Raw genomic sequence first — 19,946 nt, 5'->3', positions numbered from 1 at the left:
GTACTGTATCCAGTACTCGTTAATATACTCTTTTCATCTGACTCAGTAGTGCCACTATTTCCTCCAATAAAGCCTTAAATCTTCTGGTCACTTCTTGCGAGAGATTTTTTCCTACCTTCTTCAACCTTATTATCTGGTCTGCTAATGTTCTTTCTTCTGATGTGGCTGTTAAGCAACCTTCTTCAGAGATGACTTTTAATGCTATGTAAATTTCAAACTGTCGTTCAGACTCTTCCACTCGCTTTCCTGTGTTCTTTGCTTTCTATATATTTTCCATGCTCCTGTACTGTTAACATTTTTCTGTGTGTGCTTCTGGGTGAACCACGAATTCACTCTTCCTACTATTCCTGCTTCTGCTCCTGGGCCGGGTAAGAATTTCTCTCTGCCTCCTACCTCTATTCTCTCTAAGAAGGCCTTGCTAACCAAAATTTCGTGTTGGCTGGCTACAGATTATGTAAAGTACTAAACCCATATAGGTCATACAGACTGACAAGACAAAAGAGAATGGTATGGGGATGGGAAGACAGTACAAAGGATAAAGGAAGGGCATTAGCTGAAAAGATTGGCATTACAGGTGAAGCAAATTGATGCCACTTCAGGCATCAGTGAGGAGCCGACTTTAGAGATCTCTTCATAAATCACAAACAAGGCAGGCACACTTTCAGTATCATACATTATATTACAAGAAATTGCATCTTCAAAATACAGTGCATTTATCAACTGCTCACCTTTGCTAAGGGACATCTCCATAGAGGTTTGAGCTTGGAAGTTAAATCTGGCTCTTGCTTGACCTTCTGTTGGTTTCCTGGTCAATGTCTTAATGCTTTCGTAAGGCACAATCTGTCGATAAATATTCAATAAAAAAAAAGAAATCTACTGTAGCTCATTTGTTATTATAACAAAGAACAAGTACACTAAGTTTGTACTACAGCTTAACTTATATGACATGCACTACCTTTAAAGTGGAGCTTTCATTCCCTTTTTGGATCAAATTTTATTTCTTTTCAGACCCACCCATTCCTTCTGGCATTGTATAAACCCTTACAAAACATTAATATGATTATATACTTCTAAATGCATTTTCAACATTATTCTTTAGTAACATTTTTGGCCTGGGTCAAAGATTAAAGTTGTTTTAGTCCTAAACTTAAAAAAAAATGGTATCTTATGAGAGAAAGAACAATAATGCAAAGTAGTAAATTATCTTGAAATAACTGGGTTGAATATTGATCATGCTGTATGACCCTCATGGGTTTAGTGCTTAGTTTTGATAATAATAATAATAATAATAAATGATAATGAATATTAACCACAATTACCAATGAGCAAAGAGGACCTATTGTGGGAGACTGGCTAGTTCTGAGGGTCACCTGAAATGTGATTTTAACACACTTCTGGCAAGACAGCTATCAAATGAATGATGGTGAGTGTATCTCCTTTTTCAATTTTGATCACCTTGCTTAGGTGGGAAAAGGCAACTGGTGCATTAAAGAAACACTTATCTTTTAAACCCAATTATAAATGTTTAACACTAAATTTTACCCGGTATGCTGCACTTTATTTTGTTCTACCTAAAGATAATTACTTTTATTATGACAAACATCTGATGACCTATTAGAGTTTTTCCTCCCCCCTTTACCTTTGTATGTTTTCAGCACTTGGGGTTTAGTTCATGTAGACCCTTCAATATGTCATCACTATACTATTAAGCAATCTGCTTTTCTTCTATTGCTCAGGACTTCAGGTGAACCAAACAATCTCACATTGAGTAAAAACATACAAGAACTGCACTAAACACACACCACAAGTAAAAAGCACAACCTATGGGACTGAAGTATCAGAAAAGGATGAATAACTAAAATTCCAGCTGTTGAAATTGTCCATTTAAGAAATGTGTAGTATTATGTACAGGGAGGAACAAGAAATATACAATTAAGTGGGTGGGCTACTGACAAGTATAGAACATGTGGAGTAGCACAGAAGACATGTGATGTAAAGTGGGGCAGTAAAGTGAATTTAGAGAAATACTCAGCAATGGTCTAGACATATCAACAATGACTCATAAGACTGATAAAGATGTACTACAAATTAGCTCAAAGGAGTAAGAGAAATGGGTAGACAAAATACTTTGATAGTAAAATGTAACTTTCAAGATAAGACCCAGAATTAAGTGGGTTCATTTATAAGAATAGGCTGAATTCTACAGAACTGTCAGTTTTTAAAACAGGAAGTGACAGTACTGATCTCATAAGTGACTAAATGAAGTGAATAACAAAACTTTACTAAGTAACTAGCTTACTGGAAATGACAAAACTCAATTTGAAATGTGGCCATCCACAATTCAGAACTGGCAATATACAATAACAATCCTATGGAAGGATCTAGCCATTACTGCTATAATCTTGGGAAAGCACTAAACCCATAGGGGCTATACAGTGTAATATCTACCCACTGATATGGTCAAAGAAAGGACTATTTTAACTACAAATAAAATGGTAAGACTCAGATAAAACAGAGCAACCATTTACAAGCCTCTGGTTTTCTTGTCCCTATCAAGGGCACCACAGAATGTGGTTGACAGGCAATTACTAATTCTTAAGTACCCCTTACATGTACTTAAAGAAAAAATTACAATAAAGTTGTACATGTATAACTATCCATAAATGACCTGTTCATCCACAATTTAAAACTGACATATTATCAATATTGTAACACAATGAATAAAGCCTATTATGTTCAATGTTGTATTTATTATGCAGACTTCACCTTTGTGATACCAAAAAAATTATATCTTAACAATTCCCCACTTGTTCAACATTTAATGTCATGGGAATATCTTTACAAACATATCCTTTTATAACTGCAATGGCAAGGTAATTACCTCAACATAGTTGCAGGGGAAGATACCAACTGATCCTCGCAACTCTCCCTCATACCAGTTTTTATCTATCTGTCGACGGATGAAGATAACTTCGCCTTTGTTGAATGACAACTCCCTTTGGTAAAAACAAAATTTTCGTTGGGCCATTATTAACTTTATATCTACAGTACCTAAATTTACATTAACTCAAAATAACTATTAGTACACCATTTCGATATACACATCATTGATTATGAAAAGTTGGGAAAGAATTCACACATTTCTAGGTTGGTTTAAGTGTAATGGTTTCTTCTAGAATATTAAAAAACTGTGTAAAATGTATGTTAATCTAGCATTTGAATGTGGTGCCACCCAAGAGCATATCTAACATCAAGAGTTTCTTATATTTCTTAATATATAGTAATTTTATCTACAATAAACCAATAAGTTGGTATTGTTATTGATGTTTCCAAATAGATTTCCTAAATATTAATGAAAAATATGCAGTATTATGTAATAAGGGAGTGTAAATAGATTCTCTTATATAATTTAAAACAGCTGAAATTATTTTCTAACTCAAGCCTTTAACCCTTTGAGGGTTTTGGTCGTACTAGTACGTTTTACGCGTAGGGGTTTTTGACGTACTAGTACGTACTCATAAATTCTAGCGGCCTCAAATCTAGTGGGAGAAAGCTGGTAGGCCTTCATATGAAAGAATGGGTCTATGTGGTCAGTGTGCAGTCTAAAAAAAATCCTGCAGCACACAGTGCATAATGAGAAAAAAAAAACTTTGACCATTTTTTTTTAATAAATCGGCGACTTTGCAGTGTATTTTCGTATGGTATTTATTGTTGTATTCTAGTTTTCTTGGTCTCATTTTATAGAATGGAAGACATATTACAGAAATTGAGATGATTTTGACTGGTTTTACAATGAAAGGTGCCTTGAAATTGAGCTCAAAGTAGCAGAAATGTTCGATTTTTACCAAACTTCAAAAGTAAACAAATCGTGCCAAGCGTGCAATACACGTCAACTGGTGAGTCTAATATTCTTTTACTAGTGCACCAATAATATTTATACCATTTTTTACACTAATGCAGTAGTCTGCATAACAGTAAATCTTATATTTTTTGTGAGAATAAAAATTCAAAGTGGAAAGCAAAAGAATATAAGAGGGGCCTTGAGACGTGACTAATGACTAGAGGAAATGTCATTTTAGTGCCAGGAATGTCTTTCTTGTTTATTCTGGACCCTATTTGGAAATTGGCATCTTTTGAAATTTGTGTGAAATTGGCAAAATTGCTAAATTCTGACCACTGTACTGGATAGTTGAATTTATAAATGGGTGGTTTCTTGCACCCATTCGATAGAAAAAATGGAGTTCTAGCGAAACATTCATGTTTTTTGTCGACTAGTACAGTGAAATTGGCCGAAAATGGGGCTCAAAGTGGGCAAAATCGCCGATGCGTAAACATCGCCGAGACCGCTAACTTTGCGAGAGCATAATTCCGTAAGTTTTCTATCAAATTTCAAACTTTTGGTGTCTTTATGATCGGGAAAAGATTCTCTATCTTTTCCTAAGAGAAAATATTTTTTTTTTTTTTTTAAATTTGGCCGACCCTGAGAACGAGTTTCGGAGAGGGCCTGTCGACCCTCAAAGGGTTAATACCACTGTTCATCGTAAGACTCCCTGAGTATGTAACTGTGAAACCTTCCTCAGTATTTCAACCATCCTTAGCCCCTTGACTGTCGCAACCCCAAATCCTGAGGTGTCTCCTGGTGTCGCAAAATTTCCGAAAAAACAAAAATTAGTTTTTCTTATGAAATGATAGAGAATCTTTTCCCGATTGTAATGACACTACCTGACCAGCCGGGCTGTGGCTCGTACGTTGGATTGCGTGCAGCCAGCAGTAACAGCCTGGTTGATCAGGCTCTGATCCACTAGGACTCCTGGTCACAGACCGGGACGCGGGGGCATTGACCCCTGGAACTCTCTCCAGGTAAACTCCAGGTAAACACCAAAAGAACGAAATTTGATGGAAAACTGATGGAATTATGCTCTCACAAAGTTAGCAACCGCGGGGATATTCATGAATCAGCGATTTCGCCCACTTTGAGCTCTGTTTTCGACTAATTCCATTGTTCCAGTCGACCAAACCCATAGCTTTTTCTTTAGAACTCTATTTTTCTATCGACTGAGTACAAGAAACTGCCCATTTACTGATTTCAACTACCCAATAATGTGGTCAGAAATTTGCAACTTGGCCAATTTCACAAAAATTAAAAAATATGACAATTTCAAAATAGGGACCAGAATGAACAAAGCAGACATTCCTGGCTCTAAAATAACATTTTCTTTGTTCATCAGTCACGTCTCCAGGCCCCTCTGATATTACTCTTGCTTTCTATTTTGAATTTTTATTCAAACAAAAAACAGAAGATTTACTGTTATGCAGACTACTGCAATATTGTAATAATTGTATAAATAATGTCAACCCATTCATGACTGCATATTAGAATGGCTACTTGGACATTTATTGGAAAATGACATCAATTGTTTACTTTTGAACATCAGCAAAAATCAAACATTTCCCATACTTTGAGCTTCATTTCAAGGTTCTTTTCTCATAGTAAAACCAATCAAAATCACCTCTATTTCTGTGTTTTCCATTCTATCAAATGAGACCAAGAAAACCAAAATGCAACCATAAATACTACAGGAAAATAGACCACAAAGTTAGCAATTTAAAAAAAAAAAAAAAAAAAAACAAGCCAGAGTTTTTTTTTTTTCTCATTATGCACTGCCTGCTGCAGGATTTTTTTTTATATGGTGCACACTGACCACACAGACCCATTCTCTCACATGTGGGCCTACCAGCTTTCTCATGCTTGATTTGAAGCCACTAGAATTTATGAGTATATATACGTCTAACACGGTGGCTCGTAAGACGTATACACCTACCATCCGACTTACGACCTGCTCGACTTACGACCACTCGACTTACGACTGTTTTTTATGCCAAATTTCTGGGAAATAAACAACTATTTATGTTGTACACAGTGTTTATCCTAAACCTTACAGTATAAAATACAGTACTAACAACATAAAAAGTAAAGTAAAACATGAAATACCAAAATAAAACAATAAAATAAAGCCATTACAAAAATGTTTTGTCGATATTCAGTAGTAAAGTTCGACTTACGACCGGTTTCTCGGAACCGAACTCGGTCGTAAGTGGGATGGTAGGTGTATATATGACCGAAACAGTCAAAGGGTTAAGCATTAAAAAAATCATGAAGAAAAACCTGACATTTAATGAATAAGATTAACAATACAAAAACAATGAAGTAGTGAAAAGCCTTGATTTAACAGTTCAGTAAGAGTAAGCAGGTAGCCGACAATGACCACAATCATAGCAATAATACATACAGGAATTTGTCCATAGTTTCTAAATTGACTGACCATGTAGATTTTGTCCCACATTTCTGAAGTCTGCAAAGTCAAGGTCTTGTTAAACTGAGGGTTAATGTTAATTAAAGTAAAATCTTCTGGTATAGTTATTTAAGGAACAATTACTAATTTTTGCTAAGCTTTATGAAACTTAATACAATACCTTTTATTCTGTGCAGTAAAGTTGTACAGTGACTTTGCAACCTGCTTGAGATCGGGAGTCCTAGCACCACGCATAGTGCCCAGACTACTCTCATCATCATAACGATTCAGAGGAATTGGAGACTTCTGCAATGGTCTGGAAACAAAAAAGAAAATATGAACACATTCTTCTGACACATTCTCCTTCTTTCTTCAATAAACAATGAGAGTATCAAAAATATGCATACAATTTGCCAAATTTTTATAGGAATATTAATGACACTTGCATCAGGGAAATTATGCAAATTTAAAAACATACATAAAAAAGAATTCTTATTCACATTAACATTCGCTTACTATTTATTATTTCTGTTATACCTGAAACTGTCGAAGACCTAAGTATAAAAAGTCAAGATATTTACACTACAGTATGTAGTGAAAATCCATAAATCATTTGCTTTGCTTGAACAGAAATGACATTGAGGCTTAATAAAGAAATTATTAAAATGATTAGAAGAAAAATTAGAAGTGCATATTGAGTGACTGTAGGCAGCAGTATTTTCTATGAAATTCTTAAAACATTTAACTTCTTACCCAAAACCCATTTTAGATAAGAACGACAATAAATGCAATACAGTGGACCCTTGAATTCCATAATTAATCCGTTCCAGAGAGTCCACCGAAATTCAAAATTTACGATTTTCAAAACTGTTTTCTCCATAAGAAAATAAAATTAATCCATTCTAGACACCCAAAAGCATTAAAAATAAATTTTTTTTACATTAAATGTACAATTATCTATACAGAAAACAATGAAACATGAAGAATAAAACAATAACTTGACACTTACCTTTATTGAAGAATTGTTGTGTGGAGGGGAGAGGATGGAAGAGTTTTTGTTGTTTGGAAAGGGAATCCCCTTCCATAAAGACTTCAGGTACGAAGTCCTTTTCTGTAGGTACTATCCTTCTTTGCTTTTTAACGCAACTAGGACCAGCTTAAAAGTCACTGGACCCTTTTCTCAAAAAATTGTTCCAGAAAGGTCTGTTTCTGGCATTTCTTTAAAATTTGCCTAAAATGAGACAAGACATAGTCATTGAATATGTCACACACATGGCCTGCAACATCTTTGTCTGGGTGATGTTCCTCCACAAATTTTTCCATCCTAGTACACATTGCACACATTTCCTTAATCTCTGAAGAAAGCAACTTCTTCCTTCTCTCTTCCTACTCCTCTGAAGCAATTTCTTGAGCTGTGATCTGTTGCTGTTGCAGATTAAGGTCTAGCAGCTCTTCAGTGGTTAGCTCTTCATTGTGGTCCTCTACCAACTCTTCCACATCCTCGCCAATAACCTCCAACTCCATGGACTTCCCCAATGCCACAATAGATTTCACAACTAGCATAGGGTCCTCAGGGTCAGCCTCAAACTCTTCAAAATCTTTGTCGAGGACACATACTGGCCACAATTTTCTCCAAGCAGAGTTCATCGTCCTGGAAGTCACTCCCTGCCAAGCCTTACCTATAAGGTTTATGCAATGGAGGATATTGAAATGATCTTTCCAGAACTCTCTTAGGGTCAATTCCGAGTCCGAGGTTATGTTAAAGCACCTCTGAAACATTGCTCTGGTGTAGAGTTTTTTGAAGTTTGAAATTATCTGCTGGTCCATGGGCTGGAGGAGAGGAGTGGTATTAGGGGGCAAGAACTTCACTGTGATGAAATTAAACTTCTTCACTATTTGCTCTTCCAAGTCTGGAGGATGAGCAGGAGCATTGTCCATTACCAGGAGGCACTCAAGTTCTAATTTATTTTCCAGGAGGTATTTCTTCACACTGGGGACAAACACTTCACTGAACCAATCAAGGACAATGTTCCTCGTGACTCATGCCTTACCGTTAGCCTTCCACATCACACACAAATTAGCCTTCATGATACGGTTTTTCTTGAACAATGGGATTTTCAGAGTGATACATCAGTAAAGGCTTCACTTTGAAATCCCCACTAGCATTACCACACAACATGAGAGTTAGTCTGTCTTTCATAGGCTTGTGTCCTGGCAGTGCCTTTTCCTCCTGCGTGATGTAGGTCCTCTCAGGCATTTTCTTCCAAAAGAGGCCTGTTTCGTCACAATTGAACACTCGTTGGGAGACAAATCATTCAGCCTCTACATAGTCCTTGAATTCACTTACGAATTTTTCAGCCGCATGTTTGTCTGAACTGGCAGCTTCACCATGCCTTACAACATTGTGTATACCACTTCGCTTCTTGAAATTTTCGAACCAGCCTTTGCTGGCCTTGAATTCACCTACATCAGCACTCATTCCAGGCCTTTTCTTTACGAGATCATCACGCAAATGCCTTGCCTTTTCGCAAATTATCGACTGCGTAACACTATCTCCTGCTAACTCTTTTTGTTTGATCCACACCAGCAACAACTTCTCAACATCTTCGATTATTTGCGATCTCTTTTTTGTTAGCATATTCACCTCTTTCGCAACATCAGCTTCCTTGATTTCCTTTTTCTTCGCCACAATGGAAGTGATGGTTGAATGGGCCTTCTTGTACATCCTGGAGAGTTCTGCCACATGCACTCCACTTTCATATTTTTCTATGATCTCTTTCTTTACTTCAATCGTGTTTCTCACTTTCTTTACCAAAGGGATGGCACTAGGAGCTTTCTTTGGGTCCATGGTGCCTTAATTAGCAGTTGCAAGCACTAAAACAAATGAAATATATTAAGAAATGTATCGTATGAACACGTGAAGCGATCGTCACTCGCCGAGATACAATGCCAGACCGAAATTGAATGGTGTTTGTGCCCACAGCAGCTGGGAGACCACTCGGACGCGTTTCATATGACTGCCAATTTCCGAAATTCACGATATTCAAGGGTCCACTGTACTGTAAATTCATTTATCATATTTTCTAGTAGTCAGCATGGAGCACTATTATAATATCTTTACAGACATGCTACTATTTAAGGCAGTAAATACTAGGACATGTGCAAAGGGAGTAATTACATATGCATGTACTTTGTTAAAAAAAAAAATAATAAATTCAGTGAAATTATGAACAGATTGTATACAAAATTAAGAGGGTTTATAACATTTAGTTATTTTTAGGTAATCACAGTACCACAGCATTATGATCCTTACCCAAATATAATAAGACCATTTTCCAACAACATTAGAAAATAGTGGACCCCTGTGAATTTGTGGTTCCAAATTCCCAGCTTCAGTAATTTGCGGATTTTTCCTTAGAACCTAACTAATAATTGTTTGCAGAAATCCCCGCAAGTTCGCAAATTCATGGCAATGTATAATTTTTTGTGTGTTTTAATTCTAAATTTTAAGAAAAATATAATTTAATAATTTTGCAACATAAATATTAACAAATTCAGCAAAATTTCCATATAAAATATAAAACTGTATACACAAAATTTTTTTTAGTGCTGTAGAGAGAACGGTATCATTCATTATTGGTGAGTACCCATACATTTAACTTTACTTTTACTAAATTATTACCATATATTTACCATATGTACACCAAAGAAAATGGGGTTCCATGAATTACAGTACATACCAAAGAAAATGGGCTTGCATGAATTACAGTACATATGGGGGTAACATCAGCATTTTACATTCTAGCACTGAGGGAGACACAGCAGTACAGTACTGTATACAGGTTTATAAGAACATAAGAAAGGAGGAACACCGCAATAGGCCTGTTGGCCCATACAGGCAGGTCCTTCACAAATTTGACCCACTAAGAACATAAAGGAGAAACACTGCAGTAGGCCTGTTGGCCCATACTAGGCAGATCCTTCACAAATCCAACCCAATAACAGAATCAACGCTAACCAAACTTTGACAATTCTATTTACTCACATGCAAATCCAACCCCTAAATTTGAAACAACCCAAGGTCCTAGCTTCAATAACCCTACTAGGCAGACTGTTCCACTCATCAAGTACCCTATTTCCAAACCAATACTTTCCTATATCCTTTCTAAATCTAAACTTAACTAATTTGAATCAATGATTGCGGGTTCTCTCTTGGAGAGATATCCTCAAGACATTTATATCCCCTTTATTAATACCCATTTTCCACTTGTACACTTCAATCATGTGTTCCCTCATTCTCAGTCTTACAAGTGAATGTAATTTAAGGGACTTCAATCTTTCTTCATACAGAAGATTTCTGATGCTATGAATTAATTTTGTCACTCTTTGTTGAATGTTTTCTAACAAATTTATATCCATTTTGTAATAAGGAGACCAGAACTGAGCTGCATAATCTAGGTGAGGCCTTACTAATGATGTATAAAGCTGTAGCATAACCTCTGGACTTCTGTTGCTTATACTTCTTGATATAAATCCCAGTAATCTGTTTGCCTTATTACATACACTTAGGCATTGCTGTCTTGGTTTAAGGTTGCTGCTTACCATAACCCCCAAGTCCTTTTTGCAATCCATATGGCTAAGTTCTATGTTATTTAACTTATAAGTACTAGGGTAATGGACATTCCTGAGCTTCAGAACCTTGCATCTGCCACTTTTCTGACCAAGACTTGAGTGTGACATCTACATTTGAATCAATTATCCTACCTATCTTCGAGTCATTGGCAAATTTGCTCATATCACTAGTAATTCCCCCATCAAGGTCATTGATATATATTATAAACAACAATGGGCCCAAGACTGATCCCTGTGGAATGCCACTTGTTACAGATCCCCACTCAGATTTAACCCCATTTATGCACACACACTGCTTCCTATTGGCGAGCCATGACTCGATCCATAACAGCACTTTTCCCCCAATGCCATGAGCAGCCACTTTCTTTAAAAGTCTCTGATGTGGTACTCTGTCAAAAGTCTTACTAAAATCCAAATAAACAATATCAAACTATCATGATCAACAGCCTCAAAAGCCTTACTGAAGAAAGTTAATAAATTAGTTAGGCAGGAATGGCCCTTGGTGAATCCATTTTGAGTATCATTAATCAAATTATGCCTATCGAGATGGCTTCTTATAATATCAGCTATAATTGACTAGTAATTTGCCTACAATTGAGGTTAGGCTTACTGGGTGGTAATTTGAGGGTAACAACTTGTCCCCTGCTTTAAAAATAGGAATTACATTAGCCATCTTCCACATATCAAACACTACACCTGTTTGAAGAGATAAATTAAAAATATTAATTAAATGTTCACAGAGTTCCATTTTGCATTCCTTAAGAACCCTTGAAAAAAGCTCATCAGGACCGGGCGATTTATTTTCCTTCAAACAATCCATCTGTTTGATAATCATTTTGCTATTGACTGAGATATTACATAATTTATCTTCTTCAAGCCCACTAAAATCCTAATTATTTGATTATTATTAGTGTCCTCCTGAGTGAAAACCGAGAGAAAATAATTATTAAAAATAGAGTACATTTCATTCTTATTGTCAGTAAGATACCCATAGTTATTTTTAGGGGGACCTATCTTATCTCTAATTTTTGTTCTATACACCTGGAAAAAACTACTTTACTTTTTTTTTTTTTTTTTTAAGCTGAGTTTGAAATTAAATTCAAGTGTTTTGGGGACACATTTCGAGTTTAAACTATAAATACAGGCATTTATAAGCATTTTTTAACTGCGTCCAGAATTCGCAGCTTTTCCAAATTCGAGGGCGGTCTAGGAATGCAATCCCAGCGATTTTTTTTTTTTTTTTTTGGTGGGGGGGGGGGGGGGGGACTACTGTACTGCTATTTCTGCTCATGTTCAGTTGAGGACAATTATCAAGCAACAAATCTTACTGGTGCACACTCAAAAGGAGTTGGAAGCAAGGTCGAGTCTAGTTTAGAGGTCAGCAGTCATTGGTGTTCTGCAAGTATGAGCTGTGTCTATGTTCTGATCTTATTGGCTGCCTTGTTGATAAGGGTCAATACAACTTCTTCATAGTCATTGCCAAGTCCAATTTTATACACTACATGCATAGATGCAGTGTATGCATATATGTAGGTCCATTATGAATGTGTATACAGCACTGTATAAGCAATATAAAGACTTTTTAAATAATAACGTATGTAGTTAACAAAAGAAATTCCTAAGCATGCTGTACAGTATCTAATATCAATTAATAGTAAATTATTTAAAAAATAAATAGAATGTTAAACAAAAAAATAACAGCACATACCTTCATGCATCTTCACTTCATGCAGAATGGCTAACACAAACTATAATATATAAATGTGTTAGTTCTATATTAGCCACTAATGCAGTATCACTAATTTTAGAAAGCATCTTGCTTACACCAAGAAAACTCAGGGTTTCCTTAGGTAAGGTCTTAGGTGTATGTACAGTACATATACTCAAAGTTCTTGTAAATGCATATACATTACAATACTATTGGTATTTTTTCGAATTTATGTACAGAGTTTTGCATTTCTTTACCCTTCCAATTAGGTCCAATACCATCATGCTAATTTGTTCATTTTCTTATGATGAGAGGGACCACTGCAAAGTACCCTAAACATAAACTTCTTCTGATATGTACACTGCAATCCCATCTGTTTCTTTATGTATACATTCCATTAACTCTTTGTCACATTTTCTTATCTCATTATCAATGTGGACTTCAATGTCAGATGAAGTGGCCTTGGGGTGGCAGTGTTTACTCCTCACAAGGGAGAAGACGGAGGAGAAGAGACGGGACACAACTTTGAGGGTGGACAGGTAACGACGCCGCGCCTGAGGGGAACTGTAAGATGATGCCTAATCAGACTGGCTCAGAGGGACATGAAATGAAGACTGAGAAAGAAAATTCAGATGCGATGAAGAGGATGAAGTTGCCAGCTTAAGACTGAGTAATATGCCTAAGATGAAAAATATTAAGCCTGGATATTGGCATTAGTCAAAGGAGAAAAAGTCTATATGGTAATCTTGTATTGTGTTGTTGATTTAATAAAGGCTGAAATCTGAGAGAAAACCTATTGAAACACTGATCTGAAGCGAAACTAAATACAGTATATATGTAAGGCGTATATTTTCTGAAAAGTCTATGATCAAAGTACAGTATTTTAGCAGTAAGATATCAAAACAGATAAAAGGAGGAATCAGGAAAAAAGAATAAACACTTTCATAAGCGGAGCAAAAATCCCAAATAACTTGATGTGCTGTTGGAGTGTCAGCAAGGTAACATTTATGAAGGGATCCAGGGAAGCTGGTTAGCTAGGGCTGAGTCCTGGATGAAGGGGGGGAGGGAGGAAGGGGGGGAGGGAGGAAGGGGGAGGGGGGGGGGAAGGGGGGGGGGAAGGGGGGGTAAGGTGTCACCCTACATCTATGGGAGATGGTTGGTGTGTTAAAAGAGGAAGTGTATGAATGGAAATAATGACAGTTATAGAAAGGAAAAGTATAAGTCTATAAAATAGTGGCTCTTCAAAAGGGATGCCTTGATCTCAGTGAAAGGCTCTTGATCCAAGGAACTGAAGCTACCTTCCCCTTCCTCAGATAAAACCTAGAAAGCATGAAAACAATAACCTACTTGAATTCCACGAAAGTAGCCTAACATAGAAAATTAAGGTGGAATGTACATATAAGGATAGATGAATAAGCTAGACAACAAGAGCTCTAGACAGAAAACTTCTCTGACAGGTTAATGGAATCTCAGAATACAGAAAGTATGAAGCACAATGACAGACCACATTTTGTCATTCCAATGCAAATCAAATAGAAAAAGCTTAAGCGGAAATAATACACAACGAACAAATTGTTCTAGCATTACACACAAGTATAAAACACACTGAACATAGTGCACTAAACAAATTGGAGATGTTAATATTAATTTATGTTTATTACTATTTTGACACTATAAAATCTATAAATATTAGAAGTAAAAGCAATGCATATGAATATACTGTACATTTTTTCTAAATGTTTCTTCTTTTATTAAAAAATAATAATATTGTACTTTGCAATGGCTGATACATGCACAAATAAGTGTACAGCAGTCTTCTTTGAATAGAATTACATAGTTCATAAAAGTTTTAATGTGAACAAGGTGCAAACTGATACATATTTTTTATCATTACATTATAAAATGCAAATGCAGTAGTTACAAATACCAGGCAAATACCTTACAAAATGCTCTACAGCATACACTATCTCACTGTGTAGATGAAAAACTAAATACAAATAAAGTGTCTTGCAGGAAATTTTGGAGATGCATGTCTTGCCTTAACCAGCAAATTCCAGCTACTGTAGTGTATGTATCATTCACTTAAATGCTCCTTATAATGTATATTTGCATGCTGTGCAATGCAGTTTCTACTGTTACAGCAAATTCTTGCATAATCATATTTATACAAGTTTCCATAATAACATTGTTTCAACTTTACAGGTGAAACTCCAAAAGACTGGAGGACAGCAAACATGATGCTAATATTCAACTCAGGTGGCTGATGGGAAGCCCATAACTACTGATCATTGTCCCTAATGAGGGCAATGTCAAAATTTCTGGGAGAAAAAGGTTACAAGGAAGAGGGTGGCAGTGGCAGAATTTTATTCATTAGGAATCAAAACAACTGTTTGTTAACATGGATCTCAGTCATGCTTTGATCCACTAACTCAAGCTTTCAGTCATAACTGAGACATTCAGTCAGCTCATCAGTTTATCCCATTAAAAATTAAAATTGATATCATGTGATGTCTACGACGAAGAAGATATTTGAATATAATGAAAATGTTAAATTTCTAGTGGGCACCAGCATGGGTTTAGAAACGGAAAGCTGTGTTACAAAATTAGAGGGAGGTATGACTGATTAACAGAGGTCAGAAAGATGGTTGGGTGAACTGCATATTCCTAGCAAATAAGAAAAGCACTGGGGAAAAAGAAAAGTTACATAATAGGATGGATAATGGAGCATTAGAACAACAGAAAACAGTGCTTTAGATATAAGTGTATTTATGTGATCAACATTTTTACAGAAAAAAAGTAGTTGTCAAATCTAATGTAGCCTTCACTATGCAGTAGTAAAGCATAAGACTAGCACACACTTAAGCCTAAGTTATAACCCTCCATATTCCCTAAAAAATCAATGCAGTCATAAGAAGGCAACTAGATATGGGAAGGAAAGCTCAATCCTCTGAAAATGTTAGTGATAAAAATCACAGAAGATTCTGGGAAGCAACTGACATCACAGACAAATCAAACTGTAGCTATACACAAAAAATCATAGAAACAGTTCCCCCTTATGTATGCTAGAAGGAAGTTGAACAGTCTTGGGCCCCTGACACTTATTGTGTTGTCTCTTATGCTAGTGGCACCCCTGCTTTTCATTGCGAGGATACTGCATCATCTGCCGAGTCTTTTGCTTTCATAGGGAGTGATTTTCATGTGCAAGTTTAGTACAAATACCTCTAAGATTTTCCAAGTGTGTATAATCATGTCTCTCTCTCACCTGTATTCTAGGGAGTACAGGCTGAGGAACTTCAAGTGTTCTCAGTAATTTAGGCATTTTATCACATAACTGTGATAAAACACCTAACACGTAGACAGTTCCTGTAGGCTATGGTGCCTACATTCGACTCTTCAGCCAGCACCACCAGCCCAACTAACCAGACTCAACTGTATTAGATAAGATTTTGCCACCGAAGTAGCTAGTTTATTGTGCACCCCATATCCATCCTGTGGACGGTAGCACAAGAGCATATGGATACACAAAAGGCCTAGGAACTAGGCCCCAAAGGGTTAACATGAATACATATGGATTTATATCTACACATCTATAGTTCACTTATCTGTTACAAGCAAATTTAGGAAATTTGCTTAGTAGATCTAGTATCTTATTTTCATTAATAAGATATCTTGAGATGTCACATAGGTTATTATACTGTGTCTCTGTATTCCTCAATAAGTGGACAATTAAGCACATAGTGTTCAAGATAGTGACCATATGCCTGATCACATAATTTACATTTAGTTTGATCATCCGTGTCTCCCAAACTGCCAGAAGTACTTGTAACCAAGCCTAAGCCTGGCCACTACAACATCAGTCAGTCTGTTCACATTGCAAGTTGCTCCATAAACATACTTATCTATGTTCATGTTATCATAGTGGGTTATAGATCTACTCAGGCTTCTAACTGCATTCCTATAACAATCATTTTCATTATTTACTTCTCTCCTAATATTATTCCTAATGCTAGACACAGATATACCAAAGTTATATTCTACATTCTCCTTCTAGGTACTCTTCTTGGCTAACATAACTTTATCATGAAGGTGTAATCCAATGTGTGATGGGATCCATAGCGATTGCACATTAATTCCTTTGTCCCGGATTTTTGAGTATCTGTACCTGGCTTCTCCAATGAGCATGTTGTTGGAGTCATTATATGAGTTAAGAGCATTCAGTGATGACATAGAATCAGTAATGATGATAAAGTCAAGCTCAGTGTCATAAGTTAGCTTTAGCGCCATTAGGATTGCAAACAATTCAGTTTACAATGTAGATGCCCAGTTGTTAATTCTTATGCCTAGTTCAACGAGTTTATTATCGTTATTAACTAGGGAGGTGGCAACAAGAGCAGATGCAGCCCTGCCAGAAGACTCATGTTTAGATCCATCAGTGTATATAACTTGTGATAGCGTATTACTACCAGCTAGGCGAGAAATTTCTTCTTGAGCAGTTGCTTTAACAAGTGATTTAAGGAAGGAATTACTAGCAATGAGCTTCTTGGGAGGGACTTGCAGGTACTATGTGATATTAAATGAACACATCTTCCATGGAGGGGTGAAATGCTCTTGTCTACAGTGATACAGTTTATGCAGGTTATAAAACAATGCAATTGCACGTTTTAACAATCCATTTAGATCTGTGTGTATTTACTTCTAGACACTTAGTAAAGTTCATTGTGACAGTGACTGGTTCATTTCTTAACATTCTAATGCCAAGTACAGTGTTAATCTCAACAGTCTTATCACTGATACTAGAAATACCTAGCTCCTTCCTCATATTAAGAACCTTTGTGGATTTGGGACAACCAAGAATAATTCTGAGAGCTTCATTTTGCATCAACTCCAAGGGTCGGAGAGAACTTTCTCTAGCTAATATCAACATGGGAGCAGCATAATCAATTAAGGACCTAACATAGGCTATGTACATCATTCTCACGATTCTCACATTAGCACCATAGTTGGGGTTGTAACCAGCAACAGCTTTGAGAGCATTTAGCCTATCTTTGCATTTCTTATTTAGTTGTGGTATAGTGGATTTGTTAAAGGGTATATCTACACCAAGATATCTGTAAGTTTTAACATAGCTAATGTTTTCACCCTGCAAATAGATGGGTGGGGGATGTCGTTTGCTTGTTAATATCTTTGCTTTAGATAAGATATTATGAGGCCTAATCGACTACAAATTGCTTGAACTTCATTAAGAATGGTACTCATCTTCTTATGCCCTGTTGTGTGGATCATGATGTCATCAGCATAGCTTATAGATATATGTTTAAGTGAGGCAGGTAGAGCATTTAGGAGAGCAATAATCAGAATATTAAATATCATGGGACTGAGAACTCCTCCCTGCAGAGAAGAGTACCTAGGGACATTTCTTTAGACTCGCTTCTAAAGCCTTGGTAGAGGGCAGAGGATACTATTTGACAAGTATCCTATTATCCAGCCGAGTAAGCTACCACCAATATTCATTTTGGCTAGTTCATGTAGTATAAAGGTTCTGTTCGCGATATCAAATGCAGATTTTAGATCAAGAAATGTGGTAAAGCTAGTAGAGGTGTTTGCAGTGAGAAAGGTGGAAATACAGTTCTGCACACTTTTACCTTTCATGAACCCATAGAGGTAGGGAGAAAGTTGGTGTTTGATTCTGTAGTACAGTCTAAGTATAATTTTTTCAAAAGTTTTACAAAGACAACTAGTTAAGGAGATCTGTCTAAATGTATCAGGCTGTTGGGGCTTAGGGATAGGTACAATGAGACTATTCGTCCAGGAAGTAGGAAGAACGCCCTCAATGTAACTGGTATTATACAGTGCCAACAAAGGGTTATCAGGCACTTGCCTTAGAGTTCTGAGACTATCATAGGTTATACCATCCTCTCCAGGAGCAGTTGATCGACCTTTAGTTAATGCATTATCTAATTCATACTCGGTGAAGAGGCAGTCACTCTCATTAATTAACATTTCTTCAGAAGCACTCTCTAAATTTTTTTTAATATGAGATGGATGGTTTTCATGCCTGGATGTTTTGAACCAATTATATATGAGGTCATTTGCTTTTTCGTGAGGAAAGGGATGAGCAACATTGCCAGTCTTTTTCCTGGTTATTTTATTTATACCTTTCCAAGCCAAACTTAAAGGGGTGGACCTATTTAATCCACTAACCAACTGTTCCCATTCCTGTTGCCAAAGTTCTTGCTTTCTATTCCTTGCATTTGTTAGTGCAGCTTGGAACGTTCTGAGCAGGTCTGGGGTTCTACATTCACGGTATGCTTTACCAATCCTCCTAGCTGCATGTGTTAGATTGCGTAGCTGTGGATTATTATAGTATTTACATTGGTTTTTATTGTCAGTTATAGTGGAAGGTCTATGTTTTCTTTTTCTGCCCACTTGATCTGTGAGGACAGTCTCAATAGTGGCAACTAAATCATCATTGAATTGTTGTGTGCCAATGGGCTCGTAATTCTTATACCATTGATCCAAGTGGTTAATAAAGTTGTCTCTGTGTTCTGGGTTGAGAATAAGTTTCCTCCTTCTGTATTTAGCTCCTTGATAACTGAAGATGTAATCAAGATTAACAGTTGTGAGTCTAGGGAAGTGATCAGATAGAAGATCATCAATTATGACCGAGTCATGCATCGTATATGATGTATTAAATCCAAGGCACAGATCTAGTATGCCACCATACACAGTGGACCCCCGCATAACGATTACCTCCGAATGCGACCAATTATGTAAGTGTATTTATGTAAGTGCGTTTGTACGTGTATGTTTGTGGGTCTGAAATGGACTAATCTACTTCACAATATTCCTTATGGGAACAAATTCGGTCAGTACTGGCACCTGAACATGCTTCTGGAGTGAAAAAATATCGTTAACCGGGGGTCCACTGTATGTGAATAAGCTCAGTAGTGCCCACAATTCGAACATGATAATGTTCAACTCAATTGGGAAGCCTGGTGTTGGACTAGGTCACAAAGGAAGTGACCTCATGAACTGTGTACAGGTAAACTACAGGGTGTATCTGTTTATGTACACCCATCTAGCTGTATATACTGTACTGACTAAATAAAAGGATTCTGCACTCGTCTAATGCTACTGTAAAAACGTAAACCTCATCTGAGTTGATAACTAATAGTCGCCTGATGACTGTTTCTGAAGGAAATGGAGACCTCCATTGTCTTCAACCCTTCAAGGATTGGGGGAGTGACTTCATGCTGAAGGGCTCTTGATCCAAAAACTGTCACTATTCTCTCATTCTTTGGATCAAACCTGAT

At 36.6% G+C, this 19,946-nt stretch overlaps 1 protein-coding gene across 36 annotated transcripts in view; it reads right to left on the bottom strand.

The window, feature by feature from the left end:
• LOC128689952 (uncharacterized) overlaps window positions 1-19,946 on the bottom strand; it is a 1,227,005-nt gene that overhangs the window by 35,413 nt on the left and 1,171,646 nt on the right. For all 36 annotated transcript variants that reach the window (XM_070088626.1, XM_070088623.1, XM_070088625.1 and 33 more), the window contains 3 exons: window positions 6,475-6,609; window positions 2,882-2,996; window positions 729-840 (listed from right to left, as the gene is read on the bottom strand). In XM_070088626.1, the coding sequence (XP_069944727.1) occupies window positions 729-840; window positions 2,882-2,996; window positions 6,475-6,609 (362 nt within the window). The remainder of the gene's footprint in view (window positions 1-728; window positions 841-2,881; window positions 2,997-6,474; window positions 6,610-19,946) is intronic.

Source organism: Cherax quadricarinatus, chromosome 25 (genome assembly GCF_038502225.1).
Source record: "Cherax quadricarinatus isolate ZL_2023a chromosome 25, ASM3850222v1, whole genome shotgun sequence".
In the NCBI taxonomy this organism is placed as follows: domain Eukaryota; kingdom Metazoa; phylum Arthropoda; class Malacostraca; order Decapoda; family Parastacidae; genus Cherax; species Cherax quadricarinatus.
Note: the sequence above shows the minus strand (reverse complement) of the source record. Positions and strands in the feature narration are given on the sequence as shown.